Raw genomic sequence first — 21,006 nt, forward strand, 5'->3', positions numbered from 1 at the left:
CCTTCGCCGTTACTCAGTGATGTCTAAATAATCTTAGAAAGTACCTACATTATAAATTGAAAAGACACATTGGTAGGTTGCCAACATGCACCGGGCTGCCTCCGGGCCACCATAACATTTTTTAGCAGACCCTAATAGTGTTTTACAATTGAAATTATGTGTTCACAATGTTGTGTAAAATCAGAAAAGACAGTTCTATGTGCATTTTGGAAACTATACCTATGTAAAATGTTATTAACAAACAGAAATAGTATAAACTACAAATAAATGGAATAGTATAAAATCAATGCAAGTGTCAGTTTGTTCAAAATCTTTGATTTATTACTTAAATTATTGGTTGAAAACAACTATTAGCTAAATAATTAGAATTTGTTAATCTAGCTAAAATCAACAAAGTCGACAATCATACTACTTATTTTGATTAAGCTTCATTGTTTACAGTCTGACTGTAGTGGCTTCCTGGACATCCTTTTGTTTGTGTGCTCCATCACAGAATGGTCGATTTTTTGTTTGTTTGCAGTTGCACAGCCAGTAATCTTTCGTTTTTTCGACAGTGAACCTGACAGGCCTAGAAAGATAATAATATTACAAGCATTGGTCTAACCTCGCTAGATACAAAGTATAAACCTGACTTCACAAAGAGGAACTTACCTCTGAGAGATCTTAAGATATACATCCTTGTGGGTGCCATCACACAATGGTTGAGATTTAGAGCGCCCACATAAGCACCAGTGGTATGTCTTGCCTGCCTCTAGAGCCAGCTTGAATGGTTTTTTATCATACACCACACCATTATCCTTCTGATTTGTAGCAGAATATACAGATCCTAATGGGTTCTTTGGAATTTCCGGCTTAGGACTTTTAGTTGCATAATTAATCTGTAAATATTATCGTCATAAAATATCAATTCTGATTTATTTTGATCTCAAATATAATGACAACTTACTGATCGTAGTGAACTTGCAAAGAATAGTTGATATGGTTTCCTAATAAACATATTGATTTGATTAACGAATTTTTCCCTTCTTCAATGTATTATATTGTACAAGATAATATATTTTTCACATAAACTATCTCTATCTGCTATAAAACGCATTCCATGAGATAATATCAGTCAGACACATTATCTGTCACTGTCACTATCAATACTTGTCAGTTTTGATACAGAGTTTTGCTGAGACGAATGCGTAGTTAGAGCATATACAGATAGGCGATTTTTCGGATAAATACTGGTACATATTTATCCACTTCTTTATTTTTGTGTTTTTATATATAATTAAAATTTTAAGTTGTAAATATTTTAGTCATAGTTCTTATTATTATTTAGTCTTTGATATATTTATTATATTTCAGTTTCATTATTACTTAGTTATGTCCAAAGAGTATGTATTGTAAGGAGAATGAAACCACCTCTACAACTTACTAAATAGTTTTAATATTACTAACACAAATACAATGCTTGATATTACCAATTTCTGGCTACAAAGGATAACAATAAAGAGATACGATTCAAAAGCGATATCATGCACCGGTCGCGGTGCGGTCTGGAGCGGAAGTGGGCGGAAGTGACGCTTGTCTTATCCTGTCAATTGAATTTGACAGTTCGACAAACGTCAAACCGACGACGTTCCCTTACACGGCCTCTCCTGACACACTGGCGTCCTCGACAGGCGTGGTTGCACCAACCTTCTTCACCGTCGAAGACTGGAGTGCTCAGTACCTCTGTCATCGGAAGGATCTGCACGAATAAAAACACATCCCAAGCTATATTAAGTGGCAAGCAAGTGTTGAAAAGAAATATTAAGATTTCCAGTCCTGTTAAAAAGAAATATTAAGATTTCCAGTCCTGTTGAAAAGAAATATTAAGATTTCCAGTCCTGTTGAAAAGAAATATTAAGATTTCCAGTCCTGTTGAGATAATAAATGATCTATTGCAATAATAATTAGTCATATACAAAGCAACATAAGGTCTAGGTCGCAAGCAAGGCTAGACATAACACACAAGGTCAAATTATTCAGCAAGGCATAATACACAAGGTCAAGTTATTCAACAAGACAACACACAAGGTCAAGTTATTCAACAAGGCATAATACACAAAGTCAAATTATTCAACAAGGCAAAATACACAAGGTCGAGTTATTCAACAAGGCATAACACACAAAGTCAAGTTATTTAACAAGACATAATACACAAGGTCAAGTTATTCAACAAGACAACACACAAGGTCAAGTTATTCAACAAGGCATAATACACAAAGTCAAATTATTTAGCAAGGCATAATACACAAGGTCAAGTTATTCAACAAGGCAAAATACACAAGGTCAAGTTATTCAACAAGTAACACACAATGTCAAGTTATTCAACAAGACATAACACACAAAGTCAAGTTATTTAACAAGACATAATACACAAGGTCGAGATATACAACAAGACATAACACATAAGGTCTAGACATCCAACTAGACATAATACACAAGGGCTAGTTATCCAACTAGACATAACACACAAGGGCTAGTTATCCAACTAGACATAATACACAAGGGCTAGTTATCCAACTAGACATAACACACAAGGGCTAGTTATCCAACTAGACATAACACACAAGGGCTAGTTATCCAACTAGACATATCACACAAGGGCTAGTTATCCAACTAGACATAACACATAAGGGCTAGTTATCCAACTAGACATAACACACAAGGGCTAGTTATCCAACTAGACATAATACATAAGGGCTAGTTATCCAACTAGACATAATACACAATGTCTAGACTTCAAGCAAGGTTAAACATGGCACACAAAGTCTAGTTATCCAACTAAACATAACACATAAAGTCTAGTAATTCAACAAAACCAGACACAACACAAGGTCTAGGTTTTAAGCAAGACTAGACATAACACAAGGCATACAAGGCAAGGCATACAAGGCATAACGCAAGGCATTTTGTTATTCAACAAAACTAGCTATTGTTAGCCATTCAGCAAGTACTCACATGCAAAGAAAGCAGCACACTCATCAGGAGTCCATTCGCCATTCCAGGGCACTATGAACTGCACCACAGCAAAGTTACCTTTCCATAAGCCCCAGCGACAAGTTTCAACTCATTTCAGTCATTCTTCAAGATTCTTGTGACCCTATAAGGTCCGTGCATTCCAGGATCTGGTTATGACAATAGCAAGGTCTTCCTTTTGGAAAACATGAGGTGCTCAGCATACTGTGTCACACTCCAATGCCAATCAAAAAGTTGAGTGGAGACGCTTGAGTAGTTTCCTGATTGGTGACATTTTGCAAATGCCACAGCTCTTCAGACCACTTATTCTTCCTGTTATAGGTCTCAACCCTTAACATATTGAAAAGAGTACAAACACCGCTCCACTTGACCATTGGCATGATACATCTCAAGAGTTATGTCGTGAATGGAGCATCCTAAATCATTACCCCATTTTGCTGATTCTAACATGCAACCACAATCAGCATCTATAAGATGCAGAGTACAATACAAGGAGATAGCATTTATAAATGCTTTCTGTAGCTCATAAGAATACTGTGTGTACAGTAGGTAAATAAGACAGCAATTACAAAAAGCATCAACCAGAACAAGAACATGCTTATAGCTATTATTCCAGTAGAGGACCCAGGACATTGGTATGAAGCAACTTAATTTAGGTATGAAAGCAACTTCTGGCTTTTGCCATGAAGTAATGGGTTGTAATGGTGCTTAAAGAATCCACTTACTAGCCATGCAAGCTAAACAATATGCCATATACTTTATCACAAAAGCATTAAGACATGGTTCCTTAACCAAGTGATTTGGGATCAATCCAATAGTTTTATATGCACCAATGTGACAATTTTAATTATGAAAGATTTTAAGTACCGTGACCATAACTACTAGCATCAGTATGTGCCTTCGTATGTATTTAAATCAGTTTCAAAGATAGCGATAATAGGTTAATCTTTAGGAAAAACATTTAAGTGTAGGATTTTGAGCAGGTCTGTATTAAGTAATGTAATTTTACAGCCTCTTTAGAGTGAACAGTCTCGATTTACGCGACCTTCATTTTTACTCCCGACTGGTTTTACAAAAGTAGAAAAATAATTAAGTAACTCACACGGTTTCAGATTTTTATTTGTAGCAGCAGCTTTTAAGTTAGGTTCATTGACCCCACGCATAACGATCGCGCTAATTAGTTCGTCACTTAACCCTTTAACAATTTGTAATCGTAATAATGATCGTCTTACGTACTCAGCATACGTAACAAAACTATCAGAATTGGTACTCATGACCTCGTATAAAATGTTCGCAAAGTCAATCTTTCTCGCATACAATGTTTTAAAATCTCGTTCGAAGTTACTCCAGGACCGATCCGTAGTAGGTAACTCACTCGTCTAACCAAGATTTCGCGTCGCCTTTAAGACAGTGACCGATACGTGACAAACATTCAGCATCATTCCACTTATTAAGAAATAAGAATTTGAGCTCGGTCTACCTCATCAAACCAGGCATCAACGTTGTGTATATTCGGGTCGTTGAGACGTAAAAATCACGTGTTCCGCCATATTTTAAAGAATGAATTGCCTCAACGACTTTTTCTGTCGAATCACAATTTGATGGTGGTACTTCGATATTAGACGACGTACCTAACGAAGATCTATCCTCTAACGCGTTTAGCCTCATAAGAATTGTTTGAAAGGAGTTACGTAGCACTGAATTACTCCGAGTTCGCGGGCTGCGCGCGAGACGGTTACGATGCCGACGCCGTTTTGAGTGTCGACTCCTCGAACACGGATCTCCACGGGATATGTGAGATCCACTGCGTGAACGATCACGTTTGCCCATTGTTACACGCAATTACACAGTAATCCGTCACTAGTTACGCCACGAATCAAGAAGCCAGAAATTGATAATTAAAGACTGCACGTGGATATGCAATAGGTAGGAATCCCACTTCTGATATAACCACTCTAACGTCCATGGATAGCACGGTAACCAAAAAAAGGAGCGTCATACGTCCATGGATACTATAGTATCCAAAGTGACGAGTTCTGTTTAACTCCCTCTAGTTTAAAATACGGTCTTGTTTGGTGAGTTTTGACTGATTATCTATACAGCTGAATAAATTGTTCGACGAAAAAATAAGACATGGCGTTGTAATATGCTTTGACAAACAAAATATAATTTTTTAAAGTTAGTTGACTCGTTTTTGAAGTGTTTTTGTGAGTTCCAACAATTATGTCGTAAATACTATAGTTTTGTTTAATTCATCTTGCAAGTGTTATACATCAAAATAAACTAGAAGATTTGTGCTTTACGATGATGTATAAATATCACAGTTTTAGCTGATAAATCTAGTCTAATTTTAACTTCAAACGATTGTTGTTTCGAAAAAAATGGCCGGTCTGGTGTTGGCCACTTTTAGTTTTGTTTATACATATTTTACATACTTTGCATTACAATAGTATATAAAATATCGAAATACATTTCGTAATAAGCAAAATAATACATTTTTCAAAGAGAAATATACTAAATTCATTGAAGATTCCATAATAATGTCAATGTGTTCCTCAGGTTTTTTGATGTGTAAAATTACGAGTAGTGTTTTCTTTCGATTTAATTACAATACTTAGAGTTAACCGAATATAATCATATATACATCAAAAGAAAGGGTAATGAGTCTAGTTTGTTCTAAAAATATTTTATTGATAAAATATGCAATAGTTGTGCCGTATATTCTAAAAAGGTAGAAAAAATTCTGTTTTTTTTTCTGTGTTTCATGTTTAACCCGTTTTATTGTATTTTAACAACTTCACTGTCCCTATACAATACAAATTACCACTACCCTACGACCATCGGCTATTCTTTTTTGACCTGATACCAAAGATACAAAAATTTGCGAAATTTTATTTTGTTATCATGTAGGTTAGGTTTTTTGCGATACGTTCACGTAATTATAATTATAATATTACTTCACGCTCATAACAAAAGTATGTGCCAAAGTTGTATAAAGAAATGAGTCACCTGTGACTCTTGAACTTATTCCAAAAGTTCTCCGTGAGTCATATGTGACTCATTGGACAGTTAAGTTGTTAAAGATTAACTAAAGATTTAAAAAAATCGTTAAGATTGATCAGTATTCTTCACTCTTTTTTTGGTATTCTTTTCTTTATTCTAGGCATTACGGTTCAGTAGCTATATAGGTTTTTTGTTACGACGAACTTGCGAGTCGCGCGCGGTTCGGATGCCGTGCGCGGCTGGACGTTAGAGAGATAAACGGTCGCGCGGGCCGGACGTTAGAGTGGTTAGGGAGAATGAAACCACCTCTACAACTTACTAAATAGTTTTAATATTACTAACACAAATACAATGCTTGATATTACCAATTTCTGGCTACAAAGGATAACAATAAAGAGATACGATTCAAAAGCGATATCATGCACCGGTCGCGGTGCGGTCTGGAGCGGAAGTGGGCGGAAGTGACGCTTGTCTTATCCTGTCAATTGAATTTGACAGTTCGACAAACGTCAAACCGACGACGTTCCCTTACAGTATTGTATTAAGCACAGTGGAAGTTTGTCACATTAAAATATCAATTACTTACCTATATACATACATAAAAGTTTATTCATCCGAAAACTAAATCATGGCATCACAAACTACTATATACTACTACTAGTCAGAGATTGGCACCTTTCATTCACATTTGCCCAAATGTACCTTCCAACTTGGTGAAAGAAGAATTTTTCTTTTAGGTAAAAAATACTATTTGAGTTTTCGAGAACTTTTTGACATCCCTCGATTCATCACACGCAAATAGACGTGCGAGACAATTTGACATTGACATTATGACTTGACGATGAAAAAAAAGTAGTAATAGTAGCACTATTATAGCCTCACTCACTACTTAAATAGTACAACGGGTTATGTTTCAGATTAATAATTCTTCTTTAATATTTACAGTCACTATCTAAATGGAGGTGTCTATTTAGTTATGTATTAATTACAAAGTAAATAATGTCGAGAATTAGAGGAATAGTTCAAAAAGATGCGTTGCAAGCACCAAAGTATAAACATAACGAAAGTCTCAAAAAGAAAAACGAGGATCAATCCGCAAATTCGAAAGATGAGATAGAAAGTAAGTAGTAGTAACAGTAGTATGTAACCACAAAACCAAAGTAAACTAGTAACAGTACCAGCCATATATTCTGAGGTAGTTAGTAGTGTACATGTCTACCATTTAGGTAAACATCACGTAAATATGCATGTGTGATAAAAATGTCTATGTTCGTGTTTTGGTTATTTTCAGAGCATCAAATAAATGAACTCCTACACAAATTGCCAAGATTGGATAAAATATTTGAGGTTCATCGCAAAATTGGTGAGGGTACATTTAGCTCAGTGTACCTCGGTTCTCTACGGCAGCACGCCTCCCTGTCCAATGAAGAGAAGCGATGGTTTGCTATCAAACACCTGGTACCCACTGCACATCCAGCTAGAATTGAACATGAATTGCGCTGTCTACAGGACATTGGGTTTGTATTGCAACTTGTCACTATGCTTGTGTGCTCACCTGAGTACAGAATACATTCCATAAACCAGAATATATCGTCTCTATCCACCCCTATGGGCAGGTTGTATAAGGACCTACTTTGCTTGTTATTATTTTGGTAGTCATAGTAAAAAGGCCTTCTCAGGTTACTCTTCTTTCCTAACATTACAAAATTGTAGTAAGGAATACTATGTTTAATTCCCTATTCTCATTAATTAGAATAAAATCACGAGTTCTCAAGACCAAAGGATATAGAGATCTCCCTTCATCTGTATCAGTGTCGCCATGTGTTGTAACCTAACATGGCGATGTAGTGGCTAATGAAACTTGAGTTAAATGAAATACCTATCCTGTAATCTACACCTACTCTTTGTTTGTTCCAGAGGCAAAGAGCATGTCATCGGAGTGGAGCTCTGTCTGCGGAATTTGGATACTATAGTTTTCATAATGCCTTATATACCTCATAGAAAATTTTCAGTAAGTCTTTTAAGGGTTAAATTTGACTAGAATTCATGATAGCATTCACTAAATTTATTAAAATGAAATGTAACAACTTCATTTACAGTTGTTTACTATAGTATTCCTCCATAACTGTCATTGTATATTACATCAACAATATACATAAATTTTTTTTTTTTATTATATGACTGAGACAGAACTATGTTAAGTTAGCTTCCGGCTTAGGTAAGGTTAGGTTCTACTCTGGTACACAGTTTGAGTTACCCATCAAACAAAATAGGCTGCAGTAGTTTCTGTTGCATTTATTGTTCGCTTTGTGCATCGCATTATGTACTAGCAATTTAAATACACTACATTTGGAAGTCCTGCTATGTTGCTAGTTTAACTCACTATATTCTCATTTAGTGGGCTTGTTACAGTACTAGATATGTCTTTAATTGATATAAACACTAGTTTGTATCTCTGTAAAATTTTTACTTCAATGTATATTGTCCAAATAAATCATTAGTGTCCAAATAAAAAATTCAAACCCTGTTATAGGACTAATACAATTAGTTCAAAACATAAAATACCAAGCAGTAACTTTGTGTAATGGTGGTTTTCAAAACAAGTTTGTCGCACTTGTTGTGATTAGTTTATAGTTGTTATTTATTTAATTCAACATTTTAATGTTGTCTTTTATTTTCAAACAGGAATATGTGGGGGAAATGGATGCAACAGAGTTACGGCAGTACATGCGAGCGCTGATGGTGGCCTTGCGACATGTGCATTCGTTCGGAGTCATCCACCGCGACGTCAAGCCCAGCAACTTCTTGTATGATCGGGATAACAAGCGGTATGCAATAAATATAACTTTACCTCTATACACCACTCATTTCTTACATTATAATATAATATTCATTGTATGCCTATATTATTATTACTACATAAAATATGGCCTGAAGTTATTTTGCTAAAAGTGATCTCCATTGAACTATAAACGTGAAAACCGTCAGTAGTACGAAACATATAAAACATAACATGTAGCTATTACAGCTGTCATTGAACAGGCCACTATGTACAATCTGCTACTTCGCCTTCTCCTCAGTGAGGCTGGAAGTCTCGACTAACAATGATAACATATCGGCCCCGCTCACAGGTTCCTCCTGCTACTGCCCCATGTGAGGATCAGATATACTGTCTGCTCATAATACGGCACGAGAGAATGGGGTGCAACAGTCTGATTGCCGCTTCATTAAAGTACACTGTTGTTTACTTTTTGTTTTATAAATATTGTATTGCTTATTAATTTTTAATTATCTGAGTCATAATAAAACAATTTTCTGTTATCAATAAGCATATAAATAACAACAATTATTTTCAGATATTTGCTAGTCGATTTCGGGCTCGCTCAGCGCCTTTGTCCTGCACCTGAAGGAACGCCTGTGGTCGGCCCGCCCCCAGCACACTCTAACGGCGTACGGAAACGAGTTCGTGATGAGGTATTTATTAAACGGAGTTGCATGTTGATATTACTTCCGTGCTCTGTGTGAAATATTTCAGTCTCTAACTACGCACTGTCAGGAGGACGGGCCAGCTGCTAAGCGGGTGGCGCTTGACCTGAGCATGGGTGCAACAGCGGCGACGGGGACTGCGACTGTTTCAGCGGCAGGACCTGAGGTCACGTCGGCGGAGCCCAAGCCGGAGGCAGCAGTGCCTAGGCCGGGGGCAGCGGGGTCCAGAGCGGGGATAGTGGGGCCCAGACCGGGGCCAACCGGGTCCAGGCCAGGGGTGTCAGCAGCCAGACCGGGTACAGCAGGCTCCAGGCCGGGGGCGGCGGGTCCCAGGCCGGGGCGCTGCGCGTGTGCAGGAGTGGCGGGCGTGTGCGACCTGTGCTCGGGCCGGGCCGCGCCCCGGGCGCCGCGGGCGGGGACCCAGGGCTTCCGGCCGCCCGAGGTGTTACTGAAGTACCCGCACCAGACCACGGCCGTGGACGTGTGGGCGGCGGGGGTGGTGTTGGCCAGCGCTCTGACGGCGCGGTATCCGTTCTTCCGCGCGGGCGACGACGTTGCCGCCCTGGCCGAGCTGGCCGACCTCGTGGGCACGGAGCCGCTGCAACGCGCCGCCGCGTCTCTGGGTGCGTCGTCTACCTGTAGTGCATGTAGTGCATGTAGGTAGCTAGTCGGGCGGCCGAGTGACGGAGTGTGTGCGCAGGGCGGCGCGTGGTGGTGTCGGTGTCGCGGCGCGGCGTGTGCCTGCGCGCGCTGGCGGCGCGGCTGCGCGGCGTGCCGCTGCGGCGCGCGCCCTGCGTCTGCCGCCGCGAGTACTGCCTCTGTCCAGATCGCATCAGAAAGGTCACTGGCGTTTCTTTACTGACGTACTAGCCGTATGCGACAACTTGAGAACTGTGTAGAATGATCAACAAACTAAAATGTTATACTGATACTAATAATGTCGACAATTAGTATAAATTGACAATTGGTTATATTACATATCAAAAATATTATCATTTAGTAATTATTCCACTGTAACATCTTCGCTCAGGCTCATCTTGTCGTGCACGGGTTATACATATTTCCAATTCAATGTCCAAAATAAAATAGTACGGGTTGTCCCCATTGAAACATGCACTGTCGCAGGCGGAGGAGTGGGACCCGCGGCGCAGCGTGGCGGGGTTCCCGGACAGTGCGTTCTCGCTGGCGGCGCGGCTGCTGGACCCGGACCCGCGCACGCGCATCTCTGCGCACGACGCGCTCGCGCACCCCTTCCTGGCCGACGGCGACTGACGCCCCCGTCTTATTGTTACGATGATGTTATATTTTTCAAGTTTAGTAGGTACCTAACGATCTCCTAGAATCGGCGGGTCCCGACCGGGGACTGTTTAGCTATAGTATTTATTCTTGTTTTTTAAGCATTATGGTTGTGAATTGACTTCATATCGATTAGTATGCTTGCTAAGAGATGTTATATGACGCAATACGAATTACTACTGTAGATCTTGTTAGCCATTTAACTGGAAGTAAAATGTTTGATGCCAATTGCGTGAACAATAAACTTGAAAATAATAAAAGTGGCATACAAAATGGATACAGTGCCTTCCACGAGCGTCCGTGACGCGTAGGTGTCTACGAGTGTCGCGGTCGCGTATGTTCGGCGAATAGATTTTATTGTTGATTAGTTGTAATGGGGATCTCAAAAGTAAACATAAGTTTCATATCGAGTACAAAGTAGTGATAAGAAGTGGCGTGCTATGGGCTATGACGCGACGCGGCGCGGCTACGGGGTTTATACAGATATCTGATAGTACAACGTAATAGTTATTTACAAATTTAGAATAACACTTTTATTTAAGAGTCATGTCATTTATACGCCGTTTTAGCCACGGAACACTAAATAAGTGAAGGTAGGTAGTAGGTATTTACTAAAGGGACTGCTCAATGGTTGACTTAACCTTGTACGAAACTAGAAAGTAACTGTGTAACGTGTTTAAATAAAAACCAAAATCAAAAGGTAAATTAAAAACGAATAAACAAAAGACCTATAACTTTTAAGTCATTACTCACAGATAGGTTAGAAGTCGGTGCCACAAGCCCATCCAAAACGTAACTTTATGGTCACAGGAATAATCTGTGATAAAATTGTAAGCAGCTTAATATATTAACATTTTATTGAATAATTTTGTTTAGAACTTATGACACTGACCTTATAAATGACGACTAATAATAAGTAGGTATTTTTGCTTTTTAGTCCTTATTTTACCTTTTGTTTTTTGAGCTTAAATTAGGGTAACAGAATAGTAATTTTAATGTTCTTTGAAGAAATTGAATATATATGTATTTATCCTAGTAGTGTAGGTATTTGATTTACGTTTGGTGATTCCACAGTATTCTGTGTTCCGTGGCTTTATTTATTGAACATGTTTACCATTACATGTGCCTTTAATGTGTTCAGAAGAATATTCGTTATGTTACCTCATTGTAAACAAACTATAATAAAGGATTACTGAAACAGTCAATATTGTTTCATTCATTTGTGTTTAATTCACTAACACTACTCTTGTACGCCAAATTCATAATTATCGATTTCAAATACAAAATTTAAAAAATAGCATTGCTCCGCGCGTGATCACGAGACGGTTGCCTGTCGCAGAACACTTTTGCATGAGGTCTGCTTAAAACGTTCGTTAATAACTACGTGTATTTTATCTGATTAAAAAATGGTATTGTTCCAAGCAGTGATACCATCAGGAGATTTCAATAAACAATTACAATTATGTATAAATAAATAGACAACCAGTGATTTCAAAATGTTTAATGTAAAATGTTAATCTTTAGCATTTTCAGCAGTCTTTCTCAATTACACAGACAGGATTTTTATTGCTGTTACTTTCAGGAACTTTGAGTCGTGAATGCAACTCATTACAAATGTGTATAAATAAAGAATACAGAAAGGTTACAGTTTCCATGGGAAACAAGCATTTGCAAACCAAACTCTTGTATTGCCAGAAGCATTATGTAGTAGATGGGTTATTTTTATTACAATAAGCTCATAAATGTCCATCATGCCCACAACTGAAGTCATGTAAATTATTGAATGTAATTATGATAACGAAAAATGAAACCTCAATAACGTGGCACTGCAGGTGCACGAGTGTGTAATGCACGAAATGTTCTGTTAACAACCACTAGTAACACCAGACGGATCTAGCCAAATATTATTAAATTATTAAGTATTACTCATGGGAGAAAATAATAATAAATAGGTATATTAAACTTCCTTTATAATTCCATAAATTATATAAATTATTTTAAAAATAATTGCTTGAAAAATGGAACGTCAAATGGGATATTTAAAAAATGGCGGGAAATTGTTAATAGAAAAATTGGTTGATGACTGAATATAAATATTGTATTTGCTGGAAAGTTTCGAATTTCATTTTATCTTGAACTAACAGTTCACTATTCCAATTTGCCACCGACAATAACGAGGTATTTTTCTAAATTGAAGTCGAATTAATGTTTGCTATTATACCCTCATTTTTAGGTTGCACTAACTCGAAACCGCGACAGTTATAAACGCGAATTTTGTGAAACAAACTGAATTTAACACGTTGACTGTCCGTGCATTACATGTAATGCATGATATGATCTGGCTGTGACGTCCGTGCATTATATATAATGCATTAGTCAGTGGCAACTGAACTGCTTTTACTGCACTGGGACGTGTGAGCTAGAACTTTGAATTTTCTAGGGACGTATGAACACAGACTTGAAAAAATAAGACTTAAATGTTCCATCGAAATTTTATACTTTTTTTATCAGTAGAATATTTTAATTCCATTGGACGTACCAACGAGATTATCCAAAATAGACGGGACAGTCAACGTGTTAAGCGACACGTGCTCTTGCCGGCCACGACTGATTTTAAAATCGTGAAGTGTCGCAAAATTGTATCGAAAATAAAACTGCCGCAAGTTGTAGTTCATAGAACAGGATGGTACACAACACACGCTATGTGGCAACCGCCGCAGGCGATTTCTACGGACTTCAAAATGAAGGAAGGACGATATTCGTGGTTTCATTTTTCATTATAACTCATCACACTTTGTGTTATTACTTTTATAGTTAAATGGCTATCTGCAAACAAATGTGAATATTTCAGAATAGATCACATATTCACATGTGGCATTTTGGATAATAAAGTATCATTATTAACGAATCAATATAATATTAATTTTCATTATTATGCTTCACGCATTGTAGCAATATCAAGTAGAATATTGTTGTACAACAATCAACAATAGTATGGCAACATTACATGACATGCCCTGGCAGAACATTACTGAGGTTGTTTCAATTTTTCCAGAAGTTAGGGTTTTGTTGCAGTCTTCTCTCGAAATTCTGGTACCATGTGTGAAGAGTATTTAAGGGGATGTATGACACGCCAGGAGTCGGCGTCATCTGATCCTGTGTCACAGAGAATGAAGCCACGAAGTTCACCAGGTGTTCCAGCATCTTTTGCGCAAATGTAATATAGTTATTCTGTTGTTGCGCCTGTAACAAGTTACTTGAATTAGAACATGTTTTTATTGCATGAAATAAGTTTCTATCCAAAGTCAGCATGTAACTCAATTCAACCATTAATTGTGGAATCTTTTGAAATTAACATCAACAAATTAATAATATGTCAGTCTGTCTAGCAGTGAAGTTAGATACTCTAGGTGCTATTATACAGACACTGCATTTTTATTAGGGAGGGAGGGATTCCCTATTTTATAAAACTTTCATTGAAGATGTAGCTAATGGTTTGAAACCAGTTCCAGAAACTTTTGTGTGAAAATATTACTAACATACATATACATAATGTAATTATGTATATACAAACACAAAATTCTTTATTACATTAATTTATAAATTATCTAAAATGTAAACTAGATTTTAGTTTTAGGTAATGTATTATATGTAACTTCACCTCCTGGCCCTTGTTAATCATTCTGTAATGTTTTGTGGCCTTCCTTGATAAATAGACTATCTAACAAAAAATAATTCTTCAATTGGAACCAGTAGTTATAAAGATTAGCATGTTTAAACTTTAGCTTCAGCATTATATATTACTATAGGAGTTTAGTATAGATTGCTATATTTCTGAATTGTTTATTTTTTATCTCATTTATTTATGCAATAACAATAATAATTTTGAGAACTAGTTATAACCACCGTGTGGATAAACTTTAACCAAAGAAATAAGTAGTGAAGGTACTTACTACAGAGGAAGCAAGTAGTTGCACATTGGATTCAGGTTCTATAGCTATTCCAATCTGTGCATTATGACATATCTGTTGCTGACCAAACGCACTTATAAATTTATTTTCACCTGTGGATGAGAACAAAATACAGAAGAAGTTGCAATTTTAAAACATATTAGTGTATGATGATACCTGATAAGGCATTACTATAATATTGTTGTACTTTCAGCACTATTCACAAATTCACGATACTTTAACCCAAATGGAAAAAAAGAATTCAAACAATTCACACAATTTGCTTCAATGTATCTATATATTATAATATTTTTGTAATTGATAATTATATTAAATATTTTTTTTAAATAATAAAAATCATAATAAGAATATTGAAGGCTTATAGTTGCCATTAAGTACATGAAACTCTGCCTAATCCTTCGGGGATATAGGGCGTGACTATATAAAAGCATAGTATTAAACAACCTTACTTGATAATTCATGTAGCTTTTTCAAGGTTCCTATTTTAAAGATAGCGGAGGGTTTTGTGTTTGAAATATGTCCTAGAAGTTGCCAGTTCGGGGGTGCAGCTGGGTCTGGCCAGCTCCAATACACCATGCCCACGGTACCGGCCGGTAGCGGTGAGACGCCCGTTAGGAAGACCACCGCATGGTTAATATTATCCGCTTCAGTGATTGTGATGAGAAACTGAGTCTCCGACAGTGGCGCAAAGTCTGTCTGCACCTACATTCAAAAAACACTTTTTAAATGGGTTCTGAGATCAAACACCGATGAACGCTGAAGTTCTACTTACGAGGCGTCCTGATACAATTAACCCAAATACATTAGACATGTTTTTTGTTTTTGTATTTATATAATAGTCACGATCACGATTATACTGCAATATGCTTAATAATATTTTACTTAATTCTAGATTTTCTAGATTCTAGAATATTATTCTATCAAATCAATGCTTCACACAAAAGCAACATTTTTAATCTATATTTTCTTATGTCAGTATTGTCATTTGTCAATCCAGTCTAGTGATGTACCAATTAAAGGATAATGCCAAAATTGTATGTAGAAAAAACACAGAATCGATTAAAATAATTTGTGAACATATATAATTATATAACATTCAATAATTGTTTTCGATTACCAAGTAATAAAAAAGTGATATCAGTTTATAATAGTCTTGTCTTGTGTGATTTTTACTGGTAATTCTCGTAAACATTAATGAGACATACTAAATTAATTATAATGATTTTCGGGCTATTCACGTACTATTTAACGAAAAACTATTTGACTGCCGCGTTGGTCGAGTGGTGGCAAGTGCGACTGGCGAACAAGGGGTCTCGGGTTCGACTCCTGGTAGTATTACTGGGCTTTTTCGGATTTTTGGTAGTAGCACGGAGTCTAGAATTGTGTCCAGGATATGGCAATAGGCTCACCCCCTATTACATGGGACTTATAACACAAATGGTGAAAAGTGGGTGTACTTTGTATAGCGACATTACATACCGTAAAGTGCACATCTGCCTACCCCTTTGGGGATAAAAATAAATTCGGCTATGTCGCGATGTGTCGCTATAAATATGAGCCACTAGCGTGGCCTGAAACTAGTCGAGTTCCTCGTTAAACAGTTAATGTACGTGATACGTGAGTAAGCCGGAGAATCATCTTTAACCTGTCAATTGTCCAGATAATGGACGATAAAGCATGTTTACCAATAGTACCTACATGGACCTTTTTAGGGGGTCGGAAATCGTCACTCCCTGGGTTGTCAGCTGTTTCTACTTCGTTCTACGTTCTAAGAGTAGAAACGTAAGTATAGCCGCAGTTTCGCCCATAACAGGGCAGGCATGATCTTATTGGGTGCTTTCTGTGGAGGTCTAATGGCTATCGTGGAGGTTCTGTTCGGGCGACGATCTGCCCTTCAGTAGTTATTATACGTAGGTATTTGTGGACAAAGACTACAACAGCATTGTAACTAGTAGTCTACTAGTCTAGTTACTTGCTAATATAATCGAAATCGATAGGGAATCATTATTTATTTAAGTTTTTAAATTTAGAGTAGCTGCGGACTACCAGCTCCGGATCAGGCATCAGTCCTACTGGGCCCTATCTGTGGATCTAAGAGGCGCGCGCGGAACGCGACACGCCGCACGCTCTGGTCTGGTTCTGGACGGGCGGCGAGCTGCGGCGAGCGGTGGATATCAAACCCACTCGCACGAAGCGCTTCGCTTCAAGCTTCCTTGTGCGAACTCCTAGGGAGTGGAACTCCTTGCCGGAGTCTGTGTTTCCCGATGGGTATAACCTGGGTGATGGGTGTCTTCAAAGCCCGAGTGAATAGGTTGCTTATGGGCAGACGTGCTCTATCGTAGGCCGCATCATCACTTACCATCTGGCGAGATAGCGGCCGAACGTCGGCCCATTTAACATAAAAAATAATAAAAAAAAAAATCCCTGACGCCCGGAGTGTCTCTCGCGACGGCTTGGGCGTGAGGAGGTTCATTCCTTCACGCGCCCTGCCTCCTCTTTAGCTAGCATGACTGCTTCGCAGAAGGAGGAGCCAGCGTCCCAGTTCCCCTCGGGTGTGTGTGAACACGGCGGTGTTCAGCCCATGCAGGCACACCGCCACCGTTTGTTCCACACTATCCCCCGGGCGGTCCTCGTGATGACACCCAGGCGTTTCTTCCCGCCCAATCAGAAACAGGAACTTACCGTAGCTCCCATGTCCGGTAAGCACCTGTGTCAGGTGGATGCCGAGGCGCCTCTCAAGCCACTTCTCAAAGAGTGGGTTTAACCGGATGGCCATGACCCTCTGGAAAGTGAGCATCGCCCGAGCTGGCCGCCGCAAGAGATCTTACACTTACGGTAAATCTCGAAGCTTTGTAAATTATAAATGGGAGAAATAAATACAATCATACTAATCATATAAAATAGGTGTAGGTGTAGCAAGTTAATCAGTCCACTCGACCTTGGTGTAACAGGAGGCTCCAGTCTCTATACTGTGCTCATATTTTAATATCGTTATATCACATTAGTAGTTGCAAAACTATTTCAAATGCCTAATTTATTTTAATTAAAACAACATAATAAATTATTATTCTTTTATTTTAATGAAGGGTCAAACATAGTCGAAAACTCTTAGTTACAAATAAACAGGAACTAGCACCTGAAATGACAAATAAATAACAAAACAAAGGTTTTATATAATACGAAACTTGAAAGAAGTTAAATGCATTCAATTGAATCAGAGAGCAGACAAAGCTGGAAGTGAAACAGATAAAATGTTAACTGTATAGTGATAACAAGTAAAGAGCAAATAATAGATAACACAGTTGCGACGCGATAGCAAGCTAGAAGAGACGCCACTAATAAAATTATTATAAATTAAACATTTATTATCACACAAATGATTGCATCATATCATCCTACCAACCAACTCTACCCTAGTGCTTCTATTTCAAATAACAGGTATAATATATTAGATTTTTTATATTGCAGCATAACATCAAGTACCTACCTTACACAAATTATTACATCTTTTGTTCTTGTTTACATAACTTACTCAGTAAATTGCTACTTTTAATATGCCTAATATTTATTAATAATCTTTAATTGTTTTAAAGAAAATAATACTTTAAAGTTACATCATGAGAATAACATTCTAATATCTAAGTAAGCCTAATTATTCAGCAACCTTACCTAAGTTATCATTATTATTGAATATGTATTTAGTTATTGTTATTGTACTGATATCAATTAGTGTTGTCTAATAATCTTCATTGAGGTTTCTTACTTCTTTACTTTAATCTCTCATGTAAGGATAGTCGATGTCCCGTAGAGGTACAAATGTCTCTTTGATGGACTGGGGTGTTGTCCAGCGCATGACATAGCCAGGCCCACCTGCTTTGTCATTCGTACCAGACATGCGGCCTCCACCAAATGGCTGCTGGCCTACCACTGATCCAGTTGACTTGTCATTGATGTAGAAATTGCCAGCAGTCATCTTGAGCTCATCCAGAGCCTTTTGTAGGAAGGCCTTGTCCATTGAGAACACAGCCCCAGTCAATGCAAACTTGGTAGATGATCCAATGAGCTTCATGGTCTTGTCCACTTCACTATCATCATACACATACATGGTTAATACAGGGCCAAAAATCTCTTCAGTCATAAGCTTGTCATGAGGATCAGTGGTCTCAATAATTGTGGGCTGGACAAAGTACCCTTTGCTGTCATCAAATTCACCTCCAGCAATGATTTTGTTCTTAGAGTTTTTCTTTGCATTTTTTATGTAGCCTGTGATTCTGTTAAAGGCCTTGTCATCAATCACTGCAGCAGCAAAAACTTTGAAATCTGATGGATCACCAATCTTTAACTTCGCTTGCTCCTGCACTAATCCATGCTTTATTGGCTCAGCAAGAGATTTGGGTACATAAATTCTTGAGCATGCCGAGCACTTTTGTCCACAATATTCAAATGCTGAGCGAATCGTAGCAGTAACCACAGTCTGGATATCTGCTGAAGGATGCACAAAGTGATAATTTTTGCCTCCACATTCACCAATCAGCCTAGGGTAATTTTTATAGTGGCTGAGATTTTTTCCAACTTCGTTCCACAGCCAGTTAAATGTAGGAACAGAGCCAGTGAAGTTAATACCTGCTAGATGAGGGGATGCAGTAATTGTGCGGCCAAATGTGGGGCCATCAGCAGGAACAAAGTTAACAACACCATCTGGAAGCCCTGCTTCTCGCATTATGTTAAATATGCGCCAATTTGACAAAAGTGCTGTATCAGATGGCTTCCATACAACACCATTACCCATGAGAGCAGGTGTGTAGGCCAAGTTGCCCCCAATAGCTGTGAAGTTAAAAGGGCTGATTGCTGCAATAAAGCCGTCAATGCCACGGAATCTAAGAGAATTTCTTGTCACTGATGGGTTTTCTGAAATAGGTTGATATTTGGCATTCTCTTTTAAAAAGTATACATTGAATCGGAAGAAATCAATGAGTTCAGCAGCTGAGTCTATCTCTGCTTGTATAACACTCTTAGACTGACCCAGCATAGTAGCAGCATTGAGTTTTTGCCTGTGGGAACCCGCCATCAGTTCTGCAGCATTTTGCCAGATACGAATACGCTCCTGCAGAGGTGTTCGATCCCATCGTGCTTGAGCATCTACCGATACTTTGATAGCTTTTTGTATGGTTTTCTCACTCGCATAATAGAATTTTGCAATTTTTTTGGAGTGGTTATGAGGCATCACCTGGTAACGTGGCTCGCCCTCTTTGATAGTTTCTCCGCCGATGACGATAGGCACCTCCTCAGTGACAGCAGCGGTTTGCTTCAGCTCCTCAGCAAGCGCAGTGCGCTCGCCACTCCCCTCGCGATATTCCAAGACCGGCTCATTTTGCACGCCGAAGTCCTGGAACTTAGGCAACTCCACAATGCTGGACAGTGAGCGCTCTAACGTGCGCCCGCTGCGTACGGTTCTTGTCCATACAGCCCACATCTTCACGAAGATTATTGTGATATATCCAAATGCAAAGTATTGTCAAGAGACCTTGTTACGTAAACCGTATCGTTCGCAAACACGACAAAATGTGTACGACGGTAGCTAACTGACGTCGATAATACTTTCCACAGAAGCTGTGACCTTCACCGTTCCATCACATTTTCAAACATAATGAAATGGCACCGAAATAAGATTTGGTAGATTAACAATTTGTATGTTTGTTTGATATATTTAGTAATCAAACAGATTCGTTCACTTTACTTTGGAATTATCGTACTGACATTTATTTATTAAAATGTTCGTTAATCAATTCTGTATTTGTGTGGATTTTAATCAGTTTTTGTTTTTTTACTACTCGGCTACACGGATTCAGAGCCTAGCAGCTGGCTGGCTGCTTTGGCTGACATTTGACTTGATTGCGAATACTGCAACGCGCATATTATCGACCTAAAGTCGAGTCGTACTGTGGGTTTGGTACTGTATTTGTCGAAATCTAGATGTCCCTTTCTCTCTTGTTATTTTCTTGCTCCAATTTAATGGGTTAGAGTGAGATAAAAGTAATAAGATCCTGTTTTCCTGATGAGAACCAGAGAGAGATAAAAAATGGTGTTTCTATGTTTCACAGATTGTCACAGGGAAAATTATTGTAGTCGACGTTATTATATAGTATTTCGATTTTATTGATTTCGTAATGTAATTTTATTTTAAGGAAAATCGTAGTCCAAGTTTAATAAATGTATTAATATTTTTTTTACTTATTTA

The 21,006-nt window shown here is 38.2% G+C and overlaps 4 protein-coding genes across 4 annotated transcripts; 1 reads left to right on the forward strand and 3 right to left on the reverse strand.

Annotated features, from left to right (window-relative positions):
* Window positions 1-295: 295 nt before the first annotated feature.
* LOC118263111 (CDGSH iron-sulfur domain-containing protein 3, mitochondrial) lies at window positions 296-1,135 on the reverse strand. The gene is made up of 3 exons (XM_035574903.2): window positions 947-1,135; window positions 652-878; window positions 296-568 (listed from the first exon to the last, which is right to left on the reverse strand). The coding sequence occupies exons 1-3, from the start codon at window positions 995-997 to the stop codon at window positions 436-438; spliced, it is 411 nt and encodes a 136-aa protein (XP_035430796.1). The 5' UTR covers window positions 998-1,135; the 3' UTR covers window positions 296-435.
* Window positions 1,136-6,587: 5,452 nt separating this feature from the next.
* On the forward strand, window positions 6,588-12,002 carry LOC118263109 (cell division cycle 7-related protein kinase). Its single transcript, XM_035574899.2, has 9 exons — window positions 6,588-6,752; window positions 6,961-7,135; window positions 7,307-7,532; window positions 7,933-8,026; window positions 8,701-8,843; window positions 9,372-9,489; window positions 9,572-10,124; window positions 10,202-10,341; window positions 10,627-12,002. Exons 2-9 carry the CDS (start codon window positions 7,015-7,017, stop codon window positions 10,771-10,773), a joined length of 1,542 nt encoding a protein of 513 aa, XP_035430792.2. The 5' UTR covers window positions 6,588-6,752; window positions 6,961-7,014; the 3' UTR covers window positions 10,774-12,002.
* Window positions 12,003-12,283: 281 nt separating this feature from the next.
* Window positions 12,284-15,753, reverse strand: LOC118262830 (protein OPI10 homolog). Its single transcript, XM_035574449.2, has 4 exons — window positions 15,541-15,753; window positions 15,218-15,470; window positions 14,751-14,860; window positions 12,284-14,040 (listed from the first exon to the last, which is right to left on the reverse strand). The coding sequence occupies exons 1-4, from the start codon at window positions 15,577-15,579 to the stop codon at window positions 13,840-13,842; spliced, it is 603 nt and encodes a 200-aa protein (XP_035430342.1). The 5' UTR covers window positions 15,580-15,753; the 3' UTR covers window positions 12,284-13,839.
* Window positions 15,754-17,825: 2,072 nt separating this feature from the next.
* Window positions 17,826-20,679, reverse strand: LOC118262586 (delta-1-pyrroline-5-carboxylate dehydrogenase, mitochondrial). Its single transcript, XM_035574092.2, has one exon. It carries the CDS (start codon window positions 20,239-20,241, stop codon window positions 18,541-18,543), a length of 1,701 nt encoding a protein of 566 aa, XP_035429985.2. The 5' UTR covers window positions 20,242-20,679; the 3' UTR covers window positions 17,826-18,540.
* Window positions 20,680-21,006: the final 327 nt, after the last annotated feature.

This window comes from Spodoptera frugiperda, chromosome 12 (genome assembly GCF_023101765.2).
Source record: "Spodoptera frugiperda isolate SF20-4 chromosome 12, AGI-APGP_CSIRO_Sfru_2.0, whole genome shotgun sequence".
Classification (NCBI taxonomy): Eukaryota; Metazoa; Arthropoda; class Insecta; order Lepidoptera; family Noctuidae; genus Spodoptera; species Spodoptera frugiperda.